Source organism: Sciurus vulgaris, assembly GCF_902686455.1.
Source record: "Sciurus vulgaris genome assembly, chromosome: 10".
Classification (NCBI taxonomy): Eukaryota; Metazoa; Chordata; class Mammalia; order Rodentia; family Sciuridae; genus Sciurus; species Sciurus vulgaris.
The window spans coordinates 49,405,642-49,424,404 of record NC_136470.1 but is presented as its reverse complement, the minus strand read 5'-3'; the positions used below and the strand labels follow the sequence as shown (position 1 = coordinate 49,424,404).

General features: G+C 36.5%; 1 protein-coding gene and 1 long non-coding RNA gene across 2 annotated transcripts in view; one reads left to right on the top strand and one right to left on the bottom strand.

The window, feature by feature from the left end:
- LOC306638205 overlaps positions 1-2,199 on the bottom strand; it is a 59,647-nt gene extending 57,448 nt beyond the window's left edge. Inside the window, exons 1-2 of the long non-coding RNA XR_013757406.1 lie at positions 2,065-2,199; positions 363-444 (exon numbers count right to left, since the gene is read on the bottom strand). This is a non-coding gene — a long non-coding RNA (uncharacterized lncRNA). The remainder of the gene's footprint in view (positions 1-362; positions 445-2,064) is intronic.
- A 163-nt stretch (positions 2,200-2,362) lies between these two features.
- The window catches only part of TOMM70 (translocase of outer mitochondrial membrane 70), a 34,257-nt gene continuing 17,856 nt past the window's right edge, over positions 2,363-18,763 (top strand). The window contains exons 1-4 of the mRNA XM_079101395.1: positions 2,363-2,836; positions 14,517-14,690; positions 16,381-16,507; positions 17,790-17,899. Of these exons, the coding sequence (XP_078957521.1) occupies positions 2,510-2,836; positions 14,517-14,690; positions 16,381-16,507; positions 17,790-17,899 (738 nt within the window). The 5' untranslated portion in view covers positions 2,363-2,509. The remainder of the gene's footprint in view (positions 2,837-14,516; positions 14,691-16,380; positions 16,508-17,789; positions 17,900-18,763) is intronic.

Below are 18,763 nucleotides of genomic sequence, written 5' to 3'. Positions count from 1 at the left end.
TACCAAAAAAATAAAATATACAAAACTTCAGTTTTTTAGAGTTTTACTTTTTTCCTTTAATAGTGAGAAAACCCAGTAACTAAGCACTGTCAACTATTTTGCAATGAACATCAAAATAAAATAATTCTAAATATTATCTAATTAAATCGCTACTATAACCTTAGAGGTGCATGTTGTTACTTTTATTTTTTATTTATTTATTTTTTTTTTAGTACTGGAGATTGAACACAGGAGAACTTTATCACTGAGCCACACACCCAGTCCTTTTTATTTTTTGAGACAATGTCTTGCTAAGTTGCTGAGGCTGGCCTTGAATTTGCAATCCTCCTTCTCAGCCACAGGAGTCACTGGGAATACTTTACTTGGCTGTTTTTACCATTTCAAAGCAGGGAAAGCATGCATCCAGTCAGCAAGGTTGCAAAGCCAGTAACATTCCCAATTCTGCTCTATATTGTAAATAGGAAATGGAAGAAAAAATGGGAGAAAAGAGATAAATATTGAAGAGAATGGAATGATGTTCTTTACAAACTATGAAAGCAACACAACCTAATTTACAAATGCCTATAGTAAAAATAAAACCAATGTCAATCCTTTAGATAAATATTAGTTAATAAAAAATTATTTTCAACAAATTCTAACATTGATTGTCCTTTGCACAGGGAAAAACAGTGGCTGGGGACAGGGACTTGAGGCAGGCTTTTCACAGTAAACCTTTTGTAACTTTTGGATCTTTATCATAGTAGTATATTGCCTCTTTCAGTAAATAAGCAAAACATTTTTTTAGTCGATTTAGTTCCTGCCAAATAGTTTATAATTACTAGCATCCTACACTCCTCCAAGATGACATAGAAAATTGAAATTTTAAGACAGAAAATCCCAATTTCTATTCTGAAAAGGAAAAAGTCAGTATTGCTTGAAGGGACAAGAGAATTGCCATTTGAAGTTGAAGGGGCTCAGGCAGGGAAAAGTAGATCACCTCTAACAATTACTATTTGATGAAACCAATTCCATTGCTATTATTTTTATCCCATTTGCTTAAGTTTGTTGCTAAGAAACCCTATTGCCTGAAAGCAATTTATTTAGATGGAACCTACATGAAGTAACAGAAAAACAATGATCCTGAAACGATTTCAATCTAGGTAATTCTATTTTAACCAGTCCATTTTGGCACCACTTAACTAGGTCCTTTCCATCTTCAAATAGCATTTCTGTGATGTTGGGAATTCTCTTGTATTCAAACGCAAAATGATTATAGATTTTTCATATTAGGCTCTGAAACCCAACATGCCTGAAACGAGGAGCGATAGTTAGGAATTCTCATACTCTATTCCTACTTGTCCTTTTTTCTTTAAAATACCGTTAACTTCAAACACCTTGCAACATTTTGGGAATGAGAAAACAGTGCAAAACAAGCACGAGGGTGCGTGAATCAGAGCGCTGGGGCAGGCGCGTGGCTCCAGGGAGCCTAGCGTGGGCTGGGGTGTCAGGTGGGATCCAGCTCCAGATACAATCACGTAAAAGGAAGGCTGGAAGCAGGTGGGAAGCCTGGGGCCTTGCATTTCTACCTACTCAGTTCCAGAACCTTAAGAACGCACACGTCATCGCTTTCCTAACTGGCTCAGATTGAGAGCGGCAGGAAGCCCGCTCAACCCCTTTGGACTGGAACCACCCTGGCATTGCCCGTTTCTATTTATCTAGTTTTTCTGCCCTCTGCTATTGCCCGCAGAACCTCAAATTCGTTCAAACTACAATCTGGCTATGGTAGAGATTAGAAGATGGGCGATTCAGTAAGCTATCTTCGGCTCTTTCCTCGCTCATTTTTAAAGTCCTTCCAATCAGTTGGTTTCCTCCACACGCGGACAGCAGTCCTAACGGCCGCTCAGGTCCAAAAAAAGCCAACGTGGCGGTAACGGGAAAACGGGATCCAAAACCTACCAATCGGCTGAGCAGCTCGGAATATGCCCCGCCCACTGCCCCTGCCAGCCAATAACCTACACACTTCTTTCGCTCCTCCCGCCCAATCAGAGTTCCCTCCCGGAGCATTCCCAGTGCTCTCTGATCGACTGCGCACCCCAATTCTGCTGTATGCGTGCCCTCCTCCTTTCCGCTAGGCAAGAGGGTCATCTGTCCTTCCACCCTGAAGGTGGACTGGATATCTGCTACCACTGGAGGCCCAAGACCCAAGTGATTCCCCAAAGCAGCAGTGAGGCGAAAGAGAAAGGACTGCCTAGGAACGCCCACAGCACACGGTTTCCTTCAACCCGGAAGTGATTCTCCCCTTCTCCCCACCCCACTTCCACGGTTGAGAGGGAGGAGACCCATAGCTAGGTCTGCCCGGCATGCCCCGGGCTTCCGGTGACCTCTGGCCCTTTTCTGCCGTCCGCTCTCGCTGCCTAGCGTGCTCTCTTGCACATTGCTTTCCTTTACTCGGTCGGGTCTTCCTTTTCACACTACCTGGTGACTGTGGCGCCCGTGACTGTCAGGGAGGCGGTGGCAGAGGACACTCGACATGGCCGCCTCTAAGCCGGTGGAAGCAGCAGTGGTTGCAGCTGCTGCACCCGGCTCCGGGAGTGGAGTGGGCGGTGGCGGCGGGACTTCGGGCCCGGGCACTGGGGGTCTGCCACGATGGCAGCTGGCGCTGGCTGTAGGAGCGCCCCTGCTTCTGGGCGCTGGTGCTGTGTATCTGTGGACCCGGCAGCGGCGGCGCCGGGAGGCCGGAGGCCGAGGCGACGCCGGCGGCCTGAAGCGCAACAGCGAACGAAAGACCCCGGAGGGCAGGGCAAGTCCCGCCCTGGGAAGTGGACATCCCGACGGTTCCGGTGCCCACCTGGAAATGGTGAGAAGCTGCCCCGGGCCATAGAGGTGGAACCGAGCGGATGCAACGTTTCCTTGAAGGGTTGTGCCGGTGAGGGGGCTTCCTTCCCATTAGTTGGCAAATGCTAAGCGGCAGCACATGAGTTTAGAAAATCTCATTTCTGGCTGTTTTGTAGGGAATGGAGTAGCCCAAGGGGACAGATTACCGATGTTCTTTGACATTTTCTTTTCGGCTTCAGAATTTTAGGTATTTTCCTTTGCTTCTCAGTGACACAGCAATTATCCCTGGTGGTGGTGGTGGTGGTGGTGGTGGTGGTGGTGGTGATGGTGATACTGGGAACATTTGCAAATATGCTTGTATATAATTAACAAGGAAGGAACCCAGATTCCTGTGATTGGTACGTTGATATAAATTGTTTCTGTGATTTCCAAGGCCTAGAACTAAATTGAAAGGACCTTTTAATAACGAACCACTCCTCTCTTGAAGTGTTTTTTGGGAGGGTGGGGGGCTCATTGGCAACTACGCTGACAAAAGCGAAAAAACTGAATTAGAAAGCTTTGTATATACAAAAAAAGAAAAAAAAAAAAACCTTCCAAAAACTAAAATAGTAACGCCATTTTCTGTGTGTGCGTGTGTGTGTGTGTGTGTGTGTGTGTGTGTTAATCTAGGGAGTAAGTTCTTAAACTTTTTGGTTGCAAGCATCTTAGTCGCCCCCCTCTCCTGAAATGTACATCACCAAGCCTAACATGCTTAATAAAGATTCTTTGATGTTGGGCCAAGCATTAGTCTCTGGTGAACTGCTTTGTATGATTTTGTGGAACTGACCATTAAATCCTTTTGGTATGTGACAGCTGTGGGTAGAATTGGGCTGGCTGCTTAACAATGCAGGGATTGGGTGAGGTGGAGGATTTTTTTCTGGATCTGGAATTGCGCAGTGGTAGTACCTGACCAAATCATTTATTCAAAGGAACTTAAGTTGAAACAATTCCCAGTTATATACACATATATAACTTTTTATACATATTCAAGTTGTATGTATACTCATACACATATGTGAGTCATTTCCATTCTATTCAAACTGAAGGCACGTTTTTGCTAAGTAGTCTTGTTAGCTTTAATGGAAGTTTTGGTGTAGGAAAGAACTATGCAGTATATTATTGCTTACAGTTTGGGGCCCATTGTGCTAGCCCATGAAAGAGATATATATATATGATCATTCCTATGAGTGAAAAATGACGTATTTTTAATCAGAAAAGATACATTACAATATAGGGAAGAACCTATAAGCTGTGAAAACTAGGAAAATGTCACTTGATATTGGGTCCTTCATCCCTGTTAGTTTGGGAAAGTCATTTTATCTCCCTGACCTTACTGTCATCCCTGTAGAATAGGAGAATTAAAATATTGGATCACTTATATTTCATCCAGCACTAAAAATTGATGATTCTGAGTGCTGCTAGTGAAATTAGTTATCAAGAGAATTCTCTGAATTAGTTATCACTTATGTCATTTTCATGTGAATGAAATTCTCTGGTCATTTCCTACTTCATTTAATTTTAATCATAGAAGAACTGAAGATGAATGAAATGTACAAAAAAGTACTCAGTTCTCTAATAGGCATTAAAAACAAAGATAGTTGTATACATAAAACTGTTTTAACATTTCTTTATTGCTGCATCCACCCCATCTCATCCCAGAATTCTGTACCATTGGTATTTGATAGAATTTAGCAAATTTCCTTTCAGCATTTAGATTCCTTTAAATCCCCTTTTCAGTTTTGCAGTATTGTCTGCTTTTTTTAATTTTATAAGTGTTTTGCAGTGTTTTCATTTTATAAAGAATTTTATTCACCTACTATTAAAAATTAAACTTTATGATTGAATTCTGTGTAACTGAACTGCTTTAAAATTATTTTTGAACTAAAATAAAACTGAGCAAAACACTTTCATATACCATTGTTCACATTGTAGAGTCTAGGCTTCTACGTAAAATCTTGCTTTGAATTACTAGATTAGTAAAGCAGTGGTAAGAACGTCTTTGTCATTTACCATGGATATGTATGTTTTCAGTGTTGGTGACTAATAAATATTGAAAGACTTTTTGTCAATTTTTAAAAGTAGTCTAGTGCTGGAATTATTAGACTATCTTAATATAACTAACCACTAATTGGAATTTATTATCTGTGGTTGGAGAAATTGCTTTGTATTTGAACAGTACCTTTAAATTGGCAACCTCAGAGTATTTTGTAAATGGGAAGTATTTGTTTCAACTGATAGAAAAAGTGACAGAATCCTGATGCCCTAACAAGTATTTCTCTACCTGACCAATAACTGTAACTTTTTAAGAGAAGAACAGATATTGTCTATTCATTGTCCAATATTGGCAAATAGAATTGAAAAATCTCAGTTTTGTCTGTTGACTTTTGTTTACCTTACTGTAAAATGAACTAATGATGTTTTTGGGCTTTTGTCTTGAATTTGGCATTTTCATGTGCAGTGTAGATGTTGTTATCTTTTTTCTGAGATAGCAAAAACTTGCAAAGCAAATGCAGTCACTATTCATATTTGTTTTAACTAAAGGAAATTTCAGAATACCATTTCAGAAAAGCATATAATCATATTTGATAGTGTCTTGAGATTGAGGTTCTTAAAGTATTATATTACATTTTAAGCCATTATAAAATCTGCCATTATGTGCCATTTTGCTTCAGTGATTTTTTTTTAAAACCTGAATTACAGATTTTCAAACCTGAAAGAGTTCTTTGAAGATCATCTTATCCATAGCACTTTTCAGTATGGATTTGAGTTATCGCAGGGACTACCAAATATATACCAAGCATGGTAACTGGCTGCACAAATATCTAACAATTTATGATTTAAAATATGTATATATGTGTGTATGTATATGCATTTATTGAAAAACTTAGTTTCGTGAGACCTTTTTAGTCCAATTATTTTTTATTCTTATGAGCTATTCCTCACAAATGTTTAGGAACCACTAATCTAAACTAGCCTACTAGAACAGAAAGGAGAAGACATACCTAAACCTTTTAATAAAAGGATCATCAATTTCCCTAAATGATCTGTTTCTAGTCATTTTTTTAAAATTAGTATGGATCACCAATGAGACTTATATAATTAATTTTTAGTGAACACCTTTCAGTAACTATCCTTTCTTTATCCTTAGCAGTATTTCACTTTGTTTTCCTTAATAACTGTTTCTCTTGTTACTGAGACACCACATTTTCCTTATTTTTTAAATATTCTGACACCTCATCCTTTAAAAGTTTTTGCTCTCCTCGCTTAGGACTCCTTTCCAGTGTCTTGTCTTTTTCTATTTAGTGACCATCATGGTTCGATCATAATCGTCATTCTTTTGTTCTCCACATATTCCCTGGATATTGCTAACCCCCAGCAACTTTACCTATTTAGCCCTTACACATCGATGGTTCCTAAATTTCTTGTCTCTAGCTCCTTTCTCTCATGAGACCCAACTTAAAAGATGTCTTCATTACCTCACAATTATTTTACACCATCTCTTTTTCCTAAAAACACCCTTTGTAAACTAATGCACCTCATCTAATTTTCCAAGCCAGAACATGTCCCTCTTTTCTAGTCTCATGTTCTCTACATCTAATCTAGAAACATATTCAGAAAAATCTGCATCATTAATGTCTTAAAGAGCTGACTACTCTATTCCCACTGCTCTCATTTCTCAACTGAATACCTGCTGTTGTCTTTATTAAAGTAAACCTTCCTATTCACAGTTACATCCACGGAGTCAACCAATTAAAGTTCAAAAATATCCAGAAAACATATTGCATCTCTGCTGAACATGTACAAATTTTTTCCTTGTGGTTATTCCTCAATGGCACAATATAACAGCTATTTACATAGCACTTACTTTGCTTTAGATATTAGATTTAAAGTATATAGGAGGAGGTGGGGTATGGTGGCATATACTTATATTCCCAGCTACTTGGGAGACTAAGGTTAGAAGATCTCTGAGCAACATAGTGAGACCTCTGTCTTAACAAAAAAGAATGCACAAAGATGTATGTAGGTTATACGCAAATACTATGCCATTTTATATAAGGGACTGGAGCATCCACAGATATTGGTATGGGAAATGGAAGTCCTAGAACTAATCACCTGTGAATACCAAGAAACAACTACATTGTCTTCTTCTAATCTTTCATATCTCCATCAGTCCCATGCTTAAAATGATTAAGAGGTTTTCCAATCAAGATAAAATTCAAACTCTGTCATGGTTTAACACCATGATATTGATTCTGCTTAAACATTCTTCACCATCTCTTGCCACTTCCTCTGGATTCTGCCTTTTGGATATTCTCAACACTGCCCAGTACCCTTTCTGGTCATTCAGGTCCCAACATTGAGGTCTTTCACTTTTTCTGAAATACCTCTTTACCTAATCACAACACTGTGTGATTCCATAACATCTTGGATTTTTCCCTTCCCTAACATCACATGATAACAGAGTTGCCTATTCCTGTCTTGGCTACCATCCTCTTGAATCTGTGAAGACTGAAACTGGCTCTGTCTTGTTTTCCATTGTATTCTTAGAACCTCATACAGTGCCTGGTATGTGGCAGGTGTTCAGTGGAATGAATGAAGCTTCATTCTTCAAATAATAATTAAAGGGTCTGTTGACATCTACGTTTATTTATTTATATGTGTTTGTGCATAGAAGGTCTCTAACTTGTGATGTTTTGACTTCATTTTTTTTTTTTTTTTTTTTTACTTTATGATGATGTGAAAGCATAATACTTTGAATTTTGAATTTTGATCTTTTCCTAGACTAGTGATAGACCCCATGATAGTCTCTTGTGATGTTGGGCAGTGACAGTGAACTGCAGTTCTCAGCCAGCCAAAGAATTACCAAAGTAAACAACCAGTACTTTACATTGTACTGTTATTAAGCTCTGGTGTTTAGTAGGTTAGAGATATTAAATTGTTTTTGTTTTTGTTTTGTTTTTTTGGTAGAACTGTACATTGAATCTTGAAGCATTCTCCCTCTGAGCTACATCCCCAGCCGCTTTTTGTGTTTTATTTTGGATAGGGTCTAAGTTGCTGAGGCTGGCAACTTGTGATCCTCGTGCCTTAGCCTGAGTAGCTGGGATTATAGGTGTCTGCCACCCTGCCCCTTTAAATGCATTATCACTTAATATTTTCAATTTATGATGGATTTATCAGGACATAATCTCATCATAAGTCATACCGCACATGTGTGTGTGTTTCAAAAGTTTTTTTTTTGTTTTTTTTGTTTTTTTTTTTTTTTTTTTTTTTTTATTCTAACAATCCATCCTGGAGTCAGTTTAACTATAACCTACAACCCTAATCCTGCAAAAGAAGCATCTTTTTTTGAAAAGCTTATTTTATTGGCATCCCCCACCACCACCAGGGATTGAATTCAGGGGCACTCAATCCCCACATCCCCACATCCCCAGCCCTGTTTTATATTTTTTATTTAGAGACAGGGTCTCACTGAGTTGCTTAACGCCTTGTTTTTTGGTTTTTTGCTGAGGCTGGCTTTGAACTTGTGATCCTCCTGCCTCAGCCTCCCAAGATGCTGGAATTATAGGCATGTGTCACGGCTCCCAGTTTAAGAAGCATTCTTATAAGTAGGTTCTTTTCAGGTAAAGAGTACTGTGTATTATGATTTAGTAGGTAGAGTTGGTTGTAGTTTTTAAAATTTTAGGACAGGAGATGGGGATGGACATTCTTAACTTAGGTTTGATAACAATATTATTTTCTTACTAGCCTAAGTATGGTTCATGTAAAAGTACCTGTTGGTCTGTAGATGTTGATTGTTTCTTACGCAGTAAGCATTCCAGAGTTGATTGCTACTTCTGTAAAGCTGGCATTCAAATACAATATGCCTTTGAATTTGTAATTTTAAGGAATAAAAACCATTTAAGAGCAAAATTATGAAACTACATCATATATATTTAACTAGATATAAATGATACATATATTAAAATGATAAATGCAGATTTTAAAACAAGTTAATACCCATTCTATTTTCCCATTAATGTACCTAATTCTATCATTTTCTTTCACAGCAACTTTATGTCATCATGAGCATAATTTGTGAACACTTGCTAAGAATTTACAGTAGTTCCTTATTGCCAGGTATACATCATCGAAAGCTTTCTGTAATGTAGTCAGTCAATGTTGCCGGACTTGTTTATTTAGAGACTGATCCTTTTCTGATCTCCCAGATTTCCATATGTGGATCGTTTTTCCTCCCTGTAATACTTTCCTCACTATTATTTGTCAGTAATAAATGACTGCATTTTTTGTTCTATAGCAGATTCTTACGACTTTCACTGACTCTGTTTAGCCAACTTTGATTGTTATTACTTTGTATTCCTCCAAATTTATATGAATTATACTTTAATAAGTGCAGCTTTTATTTCAAAATTTAACTTGTTTTCCGAGTAGAGTTGCCTCTTTTTTAAGAGGTAGGGGCCTGGTTTTAACCTTTGTTTGACAAGTTATCAACATACATATTTGTTTAAAAGCGAAAAGACATTTAATCTTTTCTGTTGTTTTCTTAGATATATTATCTGAATTATGTGCTTTTGATCCTGTTTTACCCAAATAGTTTTGTATTTATGTGTACTTGTGTATGTAGTCTATCCTGTGGACCAGTAATTTTCTGTTTGTCAGTGGTATAATTTACTAATCACCTGATATGTATTTTCTTAATGTGGATTGGGGTTTTAGTGTTTTGATGAGTGATAGTTCATTTGAGAGGCTGCCAGTTTACTTGTTTGTTTTCTGCATTGGCCTCTAGTATGTTCCTTCAGGATAAAAACTTCCCTGTTACTTTTTATATAGTCTTGTCTCATCATCTGCAAGACTCTGGTCCTAGAACCATCCATGAATACCAATATCCAGTGATACCTTATGTAAAATGGCATACTTAGGTCATTGAATTACCGTAATCCCTAATACAATATAAATGCTGTGTAAATAGTTGTTTAACTGTAAAAAATGATGACAAGGAAAAAAGTCTATACAGGTACAGTAGACTCACAGCCATCTTACATGTTATCAACGTCAGTGTTTTTTTCTAAATAGTTTCAATTCATGGTTAGTTGAATCCATGAACTTTATAATGGAGTCATATCAACAAAAATGAATTCAGTTATACTTTTCACTCATTGGCCTTTTCCTTGGAGTGGGTGATGAGCAAGATAATGATACCTAAGTTTGTTTCCTTTGTATCAGATTGTGAGTCTGAGCATTGTTGTGATGATAAAGATTCATACTTTTTGTAGAATAAAATACAATCCTTAAATAGAAGCCAACTATGTCATCCATGCAGTATGGAAGTAAAAGTTTGGCCAATCTGAGCTCAGATTGGTGGAGTTTGAATCCAGCCTTGGGCAAATTTCAAAATATCTCTAGACTTTATTTGCAACAGTGGGGATTGTAATGACACCTACCTTATATCTCTGGTATGGTGTTCTAAAGAATTTTTCAGAAGAGTTTTGACAGTTGTTTGCTTATATTAATGTCAGGATCATCAGATTTGGCTTTGGATATTTGTTGAATTTATTAAGCAGAATCATATGAAGATAGCTCTATTGACAGTTCCTTATTATGCGGAGATAAAATAATTCAAATCCTGTGTGGAAAAAGTCAAATTTTCTAGTAAATTATTTTAAATAATAATTCTTTGATTGTGTGACATAATGGGTGGAAGGGAAGATTTTTTTCTTTTTCTAATTTGCTTACCAGTATTCACAGCTTTTAAATTTATACCCATGAAATATCTTTATTGATGTTGAATACACTGGACTTAATTTTTTCAAACTGTAGTTTTTTGTTGTTTTCGTTTTTTGTTTTTTTACAAAGAGGGTAGTGGTTCTTTTTGTCATTGTTTTAATGTTAAGAGATAAGGTCTTGCTGTGTTGCACACACTGGCCCTAAACTCCTGTCAAGCAATCCTCCTGCCTCAGAATCCTGAGTAACTGGGACTACAGGCACTCCAGGGTACCTGGTGAACAAACCAAAGTTACATGTAGGAGACCCAAGTGACTGGAGCATAATAACTACATAGGTAGAGTCTTATATGCAGGCCATGTAGTAATTACTGGAGGTTTTAAAGGGGACAGGAAAAGGAAGACGTGGTCCAACTTGTTTAAACAGTTCTTCAGATCAGTTAGAAACTAATTTCTTCTAAGAGATGTAGGAAAAATACTCATTTTCACAGAATTTTAGTGTAAATATTACAAAACTTAGAAAAGACTACCCAAATTGTTATTTTCAATAATATTAAATGGCATTATTGTCTTATTTTAAGTCTCCTTAGTAGCTTTTGAAAGGGGAAGTAGAGCACATGAAAAGTTACTAGTATTTCAAGATGCTCCCATTATATTTTAGATCAGTCTTTGTTTTAATTTATAAAAAATAAGCTTTCAAAATTGTCTTTGGGTTTATTTTCCAGTTTTGGCCTTTATTTCTAAAAAGTTTTAGTGTAGCTTGAGAAAGTAGTAGGAACAAAGACTGAAAACAGAAACAAGATTTTTTTTGTGGAATGGAATTAAAATATTCTATTAATAAAAAACTGGTAGTTGTATATTTTCTGTTTTGACTTTTTCCTTCAGTATGTTTAATTTCTGCCTGATTTTGGCCATAGCATTATGAAAATAGGATCAAGTTCCTGCCATAACAGAAGGCTGATGTTGATTGCTAAATCATCATTGTGCTAATCAACTCTTTGCACTTACTTTTATCAGATCCAGATCAGTAGCTTTTCAGTACTATCCCTATTGAATCCCCTGCCTGCCTGCCCTCCTTCTTTCCTTCCTTCCTTCCTTCCTTTCTTTCATTTTTTTTTTTTTTTTCTAATGCAGTACTGAAATTGAACCCAGGGGTGCTTTACCACTGAACTACATTCCCAGCCTTTTGGTCCCTTGATCCCTTTTTAATATTTTATGGTTTTATTTTGAAACAGGGTCTTGCTCAGTTGCCTGTGCTGGCCTTGAACTAGTGGTCCTCCTGCCTCAGCCTCTGCAGTAGCTGGGATTCCTAAAGTGCATCACTACACCCATCTCATTTTCAAAATTTTGGGGGAGGACTGGGTAGATCAGGGGCAGAGCATGTGCTTTGCCTGAGGCACTAGGTTCAATCCCTAGCACCCTACCCCCAATTTTTTTCTATTCACTTGTTTTATCCTCTTTCTCAGATGTTAGTTTTCTGTTGGGTACCTCTCTTTTATATGTTGATTTTCCTTTATTGTTAGCAATTAAGGTATGCTTGTCACTTGTCCATTGGGCAAAGGGGATTCTCACTTCATCTGGATGACACAGTCTTTCTAATCTGACTAACTCTCCAGTGAAGTGAGGATTGCTGAAGTTGTCTCAAATGCAAGTTTTCTAACAGTAATAATTGTTGCCCCTCAGGGCCTACAACTACATAAGGGGTTCTCAATTGTCTTCTCTTGTGAGTGTTTTGTGTCTCTGTCAGCTTAGCTCTACCTTACTTTCATTGAATTTAGGTTTCAAGATTGCTATTTAACTTAAATTTCAAAGCTTTAGGGAAATGCTTAAATATATTGCAAATGGAAGATTTCACGTTTGATTTATTTGTGCTTTTCCTGGTTCCATTCATGCTTCTATATCTCAGTTTTAAAGTACCCATATTTCTCGTTGACAGTAGCTGGCTTAAATTATCTGAGTTATACTATGAACTTAAATATTTTGAGTTTTCTGCAATTCTCCTTTGTACACTGTGCTTTTAAAAAATAATTATAGCTGTCGTGTGATACTAAAAAATAAATGGAGGGGAAAATTCAGGAAAGAAAAATGAAGTAAGAATAGAGGAGAAAAGAGCAGGTTCAGTGGTACCTTGCCATCTCATCTTTGTAACCTAGCCAAGCAACTTGGCTTTCACAGATTCTTGAAATTATTTGTGGGGCAGTTGCTTTTGTTTTTACTTCTTCATATTTACCTGTTAGAGGTGTATATTCTTCTGTAGTCCTGTATTAAAGTTGAATGATGTTAACAACCAATCAAGTTTTTCATAAAAACATACCACAAAACTTTTGAAACTATTGACTAGAACCTGGACAACTGGCTTTATCTAGAGAGAAGTTTTAATAACTGTCCTTATTAGGTATTAGCTACCTATTCTTCCACATTTTCCATATTATGTGTATGTGTGTTGACATACACATCTTTCTTCCAGAAAGTAGATCTGAGACAGATTCAAGTGTAAAAGGTCTGTTGATGGGTGAATGATAGAGTGACAGTAGTATTGAAGTTGCCAGAGTGTTTGTATATACTATTCTACACAGTTAACAACCAACCTAATAGAAAAAGAACTGGGAAAAAATTAGTAAGTTTTTAGAACAAGAAAGCCAGATACCTAATAAACATGAAAAGATTTTCAAATTCATTAGTAGTGAAGAAAATGCAGATTAGAATAATATTATGATGTTATTTTATGCCAATTTCTCAACCTTGGCAGTGTTGCTATTTTGAATCTGATCATTCTTAGTTGTGGTGGGCTGTCCTGTGCATGATAGGATGTTAGCATTTCTAGTTTCTATCTACTTTATGCTAATAGCACCTTCCTTCCTACTTGCCATAATCAAAAATGTTTCCAAGGTTGAGAAAGTAGCTCAATAATAGAGCACTTGCCTAGCATGCAGGATGCCCTGAATTCTGTCTCCAGTACTAAACAAAAACAAAAAAATGTAAAAGAATTTCCAGACATTGTCAGATATCCTCTAGGGGTGTAGGGATCAGCTTTACATGACCACAGCTGTCTTGGTCAGAACTGCAATTTTGCCTGTTAGGTAACTTCGACACACATCTCACACTCTACAAGACAAAAAGAGGTGAAGATAGTCAGCCAAGTTTATTTTGCCAGCCACTTTTGCCTAGACTTTTTCTTAACTGAAGTTGGACTTGTTACTAGTTTTTGCAGAAGACCAGGTACATTCTGGTTGGCTGCAATTCACCATAGCATATGACTCCTTTCTTTCTGCCTTTCTGGGTGTGGGGATCTTCCCGCCTTGCTACCTCTCAGGACATCCTTCTTTCTGTGTGTTAAGTCCCTAACAAATTGTACTTTTTGCATTCCTGGATCTGTCTGCCTGTTTCTTTTTTTTTTTTTTTTTTTTTTTTAATAATTTTTTTTAGTTGTCAATGGACCTTTATTTGTTTACATGTGGTGCTGAGAATTGAACCCAGTGCCTCACACATGCTAGGCAAGCGCTTTACCACTGAGCTGCAACCCCAGCCCCTGTCTACCTCTTTCTTTAGTCTCAGTGTATTCCACCTTTGGTGGCTGGTTCTGATATGCTGAAACTGGGTTTTTCTAAAACAAGGGGGTAAAATTACCCTTGACTGAGAACCACTGTTTTAATACCCATACTGAAAACAAATTAAATAGTTGTTGCTTCTAATGCTAACAGGAATGATTCAAAGCACTGAGCACTGGGAAAGTTTGAGTGGTTTTGAAATTAAAAAATATAAATCTTTTGACTCAACCCTACTGATAAGTCTGTCAAATGAAGTTATTTATATGAAGCAACTTGCTCTGTAAACAGCCTTCCTATCCTCCCATTATTTTATCACTTTATCATTTAATCACTGTGGTCTGACTCTATTCACAAATGTTGATTATCAGTGTTAGGTAATTGTTTCCTCTCATTTCAGAACTCTCTTGATAGAGCCCAGGCAGCCAAGAACAAAGGCAATAAATATTTTAAAGCAGGAAAATATGAACAAGCTATTCAGTGTTATACTGAGGCTATTAGTTTATGTCCCACAGAGAAGAATGTCGACCTTTCCACGTTTTATCAAAACAGAGCTGCTGCCTATGAACAGTTGGTATGTACTTTACATTGTTTTCTCTGTTTCTTCTATTTTTCCTGATTTTCTTAAAATTTCAGTTACTACAACTCAAATCTAATACATTTTTTGAAGTTTTTTTAAAATTTCAGGATTTTTGTTTTCAATTTTCTTTAATTAAAAAATCTTTAAGAACAAAGGTTAGTTTTGCTAGCTACAAATGTACTCCAAAGTTACATACATTTCAGCTTTTATAAAATCGGTTATTTTAGAAAATTAAAGTTTCCTCATGACCCTATCCTCCTCAATAATTTACATCTGTTTCTTCAACTTGTCTCTATCTGTAATAGTTGCATATGCAGGGGGAAAAAAGACCAAAGATAATTCCTTTTATGCATGTTGTTCTTGATTTTTTTTCAGTTGCCACAATATCTCATACAACTTTTAATATCAGCATATGCAGATCTGTTTCATTCTTTTTAAAGGCTATTTGTTAAGATCATTGTATATTTATATGTGAAGATTGATACACAGAATAGTGAAAAAGAAAATGTTATAAATAAAGGTGGCAGAATATCATTTGCTTGGAGGCAAGAGAGAGTTTGGTATATTTAAAGAGGCCTGAAAGTTCCTAGAGTATCAAGAGATGAAATTGGGAAGAGAAACAGGGACCAGATCAGGAAAAACCTTATAGGTAATAATAAAGAGTTTGGATTTGATATGATTCTGAGTGTAATGGAAAAATTTAAAGGTTATAAGCAGGGCAGGAACATCAGCCAAGATTGCTCTCACTGTTCTGTGAAAGAGGCCAGAATGGTCACAGAGGGGACCTAAGTATGAATTTTGCAGTAGTCTCATGTGACATGAAAGAAAGCTGAAGACCAACAGAACTTGCTAGTGCATTGGATGTGAAAGACAAAAAGCAAGGATTTTAATACCAATGGGTGGAAAAGGAGTGAGACAGCTAAATAGACAACTTGCGAGATGTCTGTATTTTAGGAAAATAGTCTGGGCTAGAGATAAATTTAAGAATCTAATTTGAGATATAGAAAATCAGACAGTAGATATATAGGGAAAGAGAAGTGATAAGGGCTTGAAGATTCCAGCATGTAGAGATTAAGTAGAGGGAGATAATTCAAAAAGGAAATTGAGAAGGAACTGCCAGTGAGTTAGGTAGAAATCAAGTAAAGTGGCAACTCTGGAGGATTGGCAATAAAGAGGCCCTTGGGGTTGTGGAGGATAACTGTAGGGAATTACAGAATCAAATAAGGAATTTTAAAAGATGGAATGTACTAGAGCAAGTGTTTTTATAGTTATGGGAATGGTTCAAAAGAGAAACAGGAAAGAGAGAGCTCAGTGAAGTCCTTGACCCAGATCATGAGAAAAGGGTTAGTCTTTGATCAAGAGGGGTACAAAGGAGGAACAAAGGGAACAAAGGAGGAAAGGGTATGAAAACAAAAGCCACAGGTAGAGTTGTAGATTTGGAGGTAGAAAGGTGTCCTAAGTATGTCCTTTGCCTATTTTTTTTAACCTGATTGCTTTGGTACAGATATTTGTAAGAGCTTTTGTAGTATATAGTAGATATTAAGTTTTTGTGTTGGGAATATGTTTTTTATTATGAGACTCCAAATACTTGACCTGCTAAGTCTGGAAAACTGATGTCTGTTGAACGGTACTTCTGTTAGTGGACGCTAATAATTTCAGTTCTTCTCAATACTTTTAATTATAGCAAAAATGGAAAGAGGTGGCAGAAGATTGTACAAAGGCTGTTGAACTTAATCCCAAATATGTGAAAGCTCTCTTCAGACGTGCAAAAGCCCATGAAAAGTTAGATAATAAGAAGGAATGTTTAGAAGGTGAGAATGCTTTTATTATTACATATGAAAATTACTAGAGACATTGTGGTCATTGGTGAATTTATGTGAAACTGCCTTGTGAGCAGAGAAATCAGTTCTCCAGTTGAGACTTTTCTAGTTTAAATTTAAATTGCTGATATTTAAGTATTACCTTTGTTCTCAGCTATGGTATTAAGTGAGTATTAAAATTTGAAACTTATACAGCACACATTTTATTTATTTAATTTTAGTTGTCAGTGGACCTTTATTTTTATTTATTTTTTTATATATGGTGCTGAGAACTGAACCCACTGCCTCACACATACTAGGCAAGCACTCCACCACTGAACTACAACCCCAGCACCACACATTTTAAATTTGACATTTAGTAAGGATTGGTATAACTCCATGAATAAGAAAATTAGAAAAGAGGTTTTAGCAAGTGATAGTGTTTCTAAGATTCTACATATTTTCAGTTAATATCCTATATAAATATGAAATAACTCCAATCTTAGAGAAAACACTTTTTTTGTCCTTCATATTTTCAGGCCTCTTATACCCAATTGCAAATTATGTAACTAGTACAAAACATTCAAGTGAATTTGTCATTCTCAAATGCTGTAAATGTTCTGCAGCCTCTAATTGGCCTTGTCTACTCCCAAAACTGCAATTAAAATAAGAGACCACTGACTTTTAAAGTACATTTTTCTAGGTGATGTGCAGCTCAACCAAAGTGTAATTTCTATAGCATAAAAGCACTTTCTACTACATGTTTAGATCGGCTTTTAAAGCATCAGTAAGATTTAGCCATAGTTAGTTATTAAAAGACTCCCTCCCCCACATGCTGGGGATCCAACCCAACACCTCACAAATGAAAATCATACCTTCTACCACTTTGCCCCCAGACCAGAATAACATTTTTTTAAAAGGAAAAGACTGTTTTTTTTTTTTTTAAAAAAGAAAAGGTCTGGATTATCAAATACTTTTAGAGAACATTTTAGCAAAAGATGAGGGTTTTTGGTATTGTGAAATTTGATAGGAGTGTTACTTTAGAAAGGGGAAACCTAAATTGGAGTTTTGAAAGAAAAGGGATGAGAAAAAGAATGACATTGGTACTAGCTAAAGTTATCAAGGGAATGTAACACTTGTTTGGAGAACCAAAGATGTAGAATTGTAAGAAAATTGAGTTCGGAAAGAGAGAGGACAGCCATTGTTTGAGTCCTTTGAATGAATGGTTAAGGAACCACTGGTCTTGTAAACTGAATTAATTTCATACTGCTTCTTATTTTTCCGTCACTTTTAGATGTCACTGCTGTGTGTATATTAGAAGGGTTCCAAAATCAACAAAGCATGCTCTTAGCTGATAAAGTTCTTAAACTTCTTGGAAAAGAGAAAGCCAAAGAAAAATATAAGGTAATTTAATCTGAGTTTGGGGTAGTGGCGGAAGGGGAGTAATACATTGTAAAAGATAATTGCTAATTTATGCTACTTGAATGTAGGCATGGTGATAATGGTAACAACTGAAATTATAACTGAATTATATTTTCTTTTTTTCCCGTGCGATTGGGCTTTGTGGTATATCCTTTTTCAGTAGGACTATAACCAGTGCTATACTTGGAGAATATTGGAGTACACCTCTATACCCTGCCACACTGGCCCACGGGCCAAATCCAGTCTGCTGCCTATTTATAAATAATATCCAACCACTCACACATTGTTCTTGACTGCTTTTGAACTGTAACAACAAAGTGGTTGTTGTAGCATACAGAAACTGGCCTTCAAAGCCTGAACTGTTTATTACCTGGCCTTTTACAGAAAAATATTTGCCAGCCCCCATTCTGTATCATTAGTTTTTAAAGACATACTATATAAATGGGCATTCATTTTAGACTGATAGTAACAGATACTTTATTTAATTCAACAAATAGTTATTAAACAAAGTTCCATGCTGGAGGGATAGGGTCCCTTACCTTACAGAATTACAGTTTAGTGAGAGAGATTGTTACTAAGTGTAAAAGACCTGATATAGCTAAGAGTCCAAGGGAAGAAGTAAGTAGAGTGCTAGGAGAGTAGCACAAGCTTCTCTGCATATCACACATATGTATATGTTTATATTTACTTTCCATCTCTGAATGTTTGTAGAATTACACAATTTAAAACAGGTTTCTTCATTGTAGGACTTGAATACACTAAGATCTATTGTGAATGTACAAAAGGAATTCAACTGTAATGGCTCTAAGTCTTTTAAAACTATGGATCTTTTTTTTCCCTTGAGTA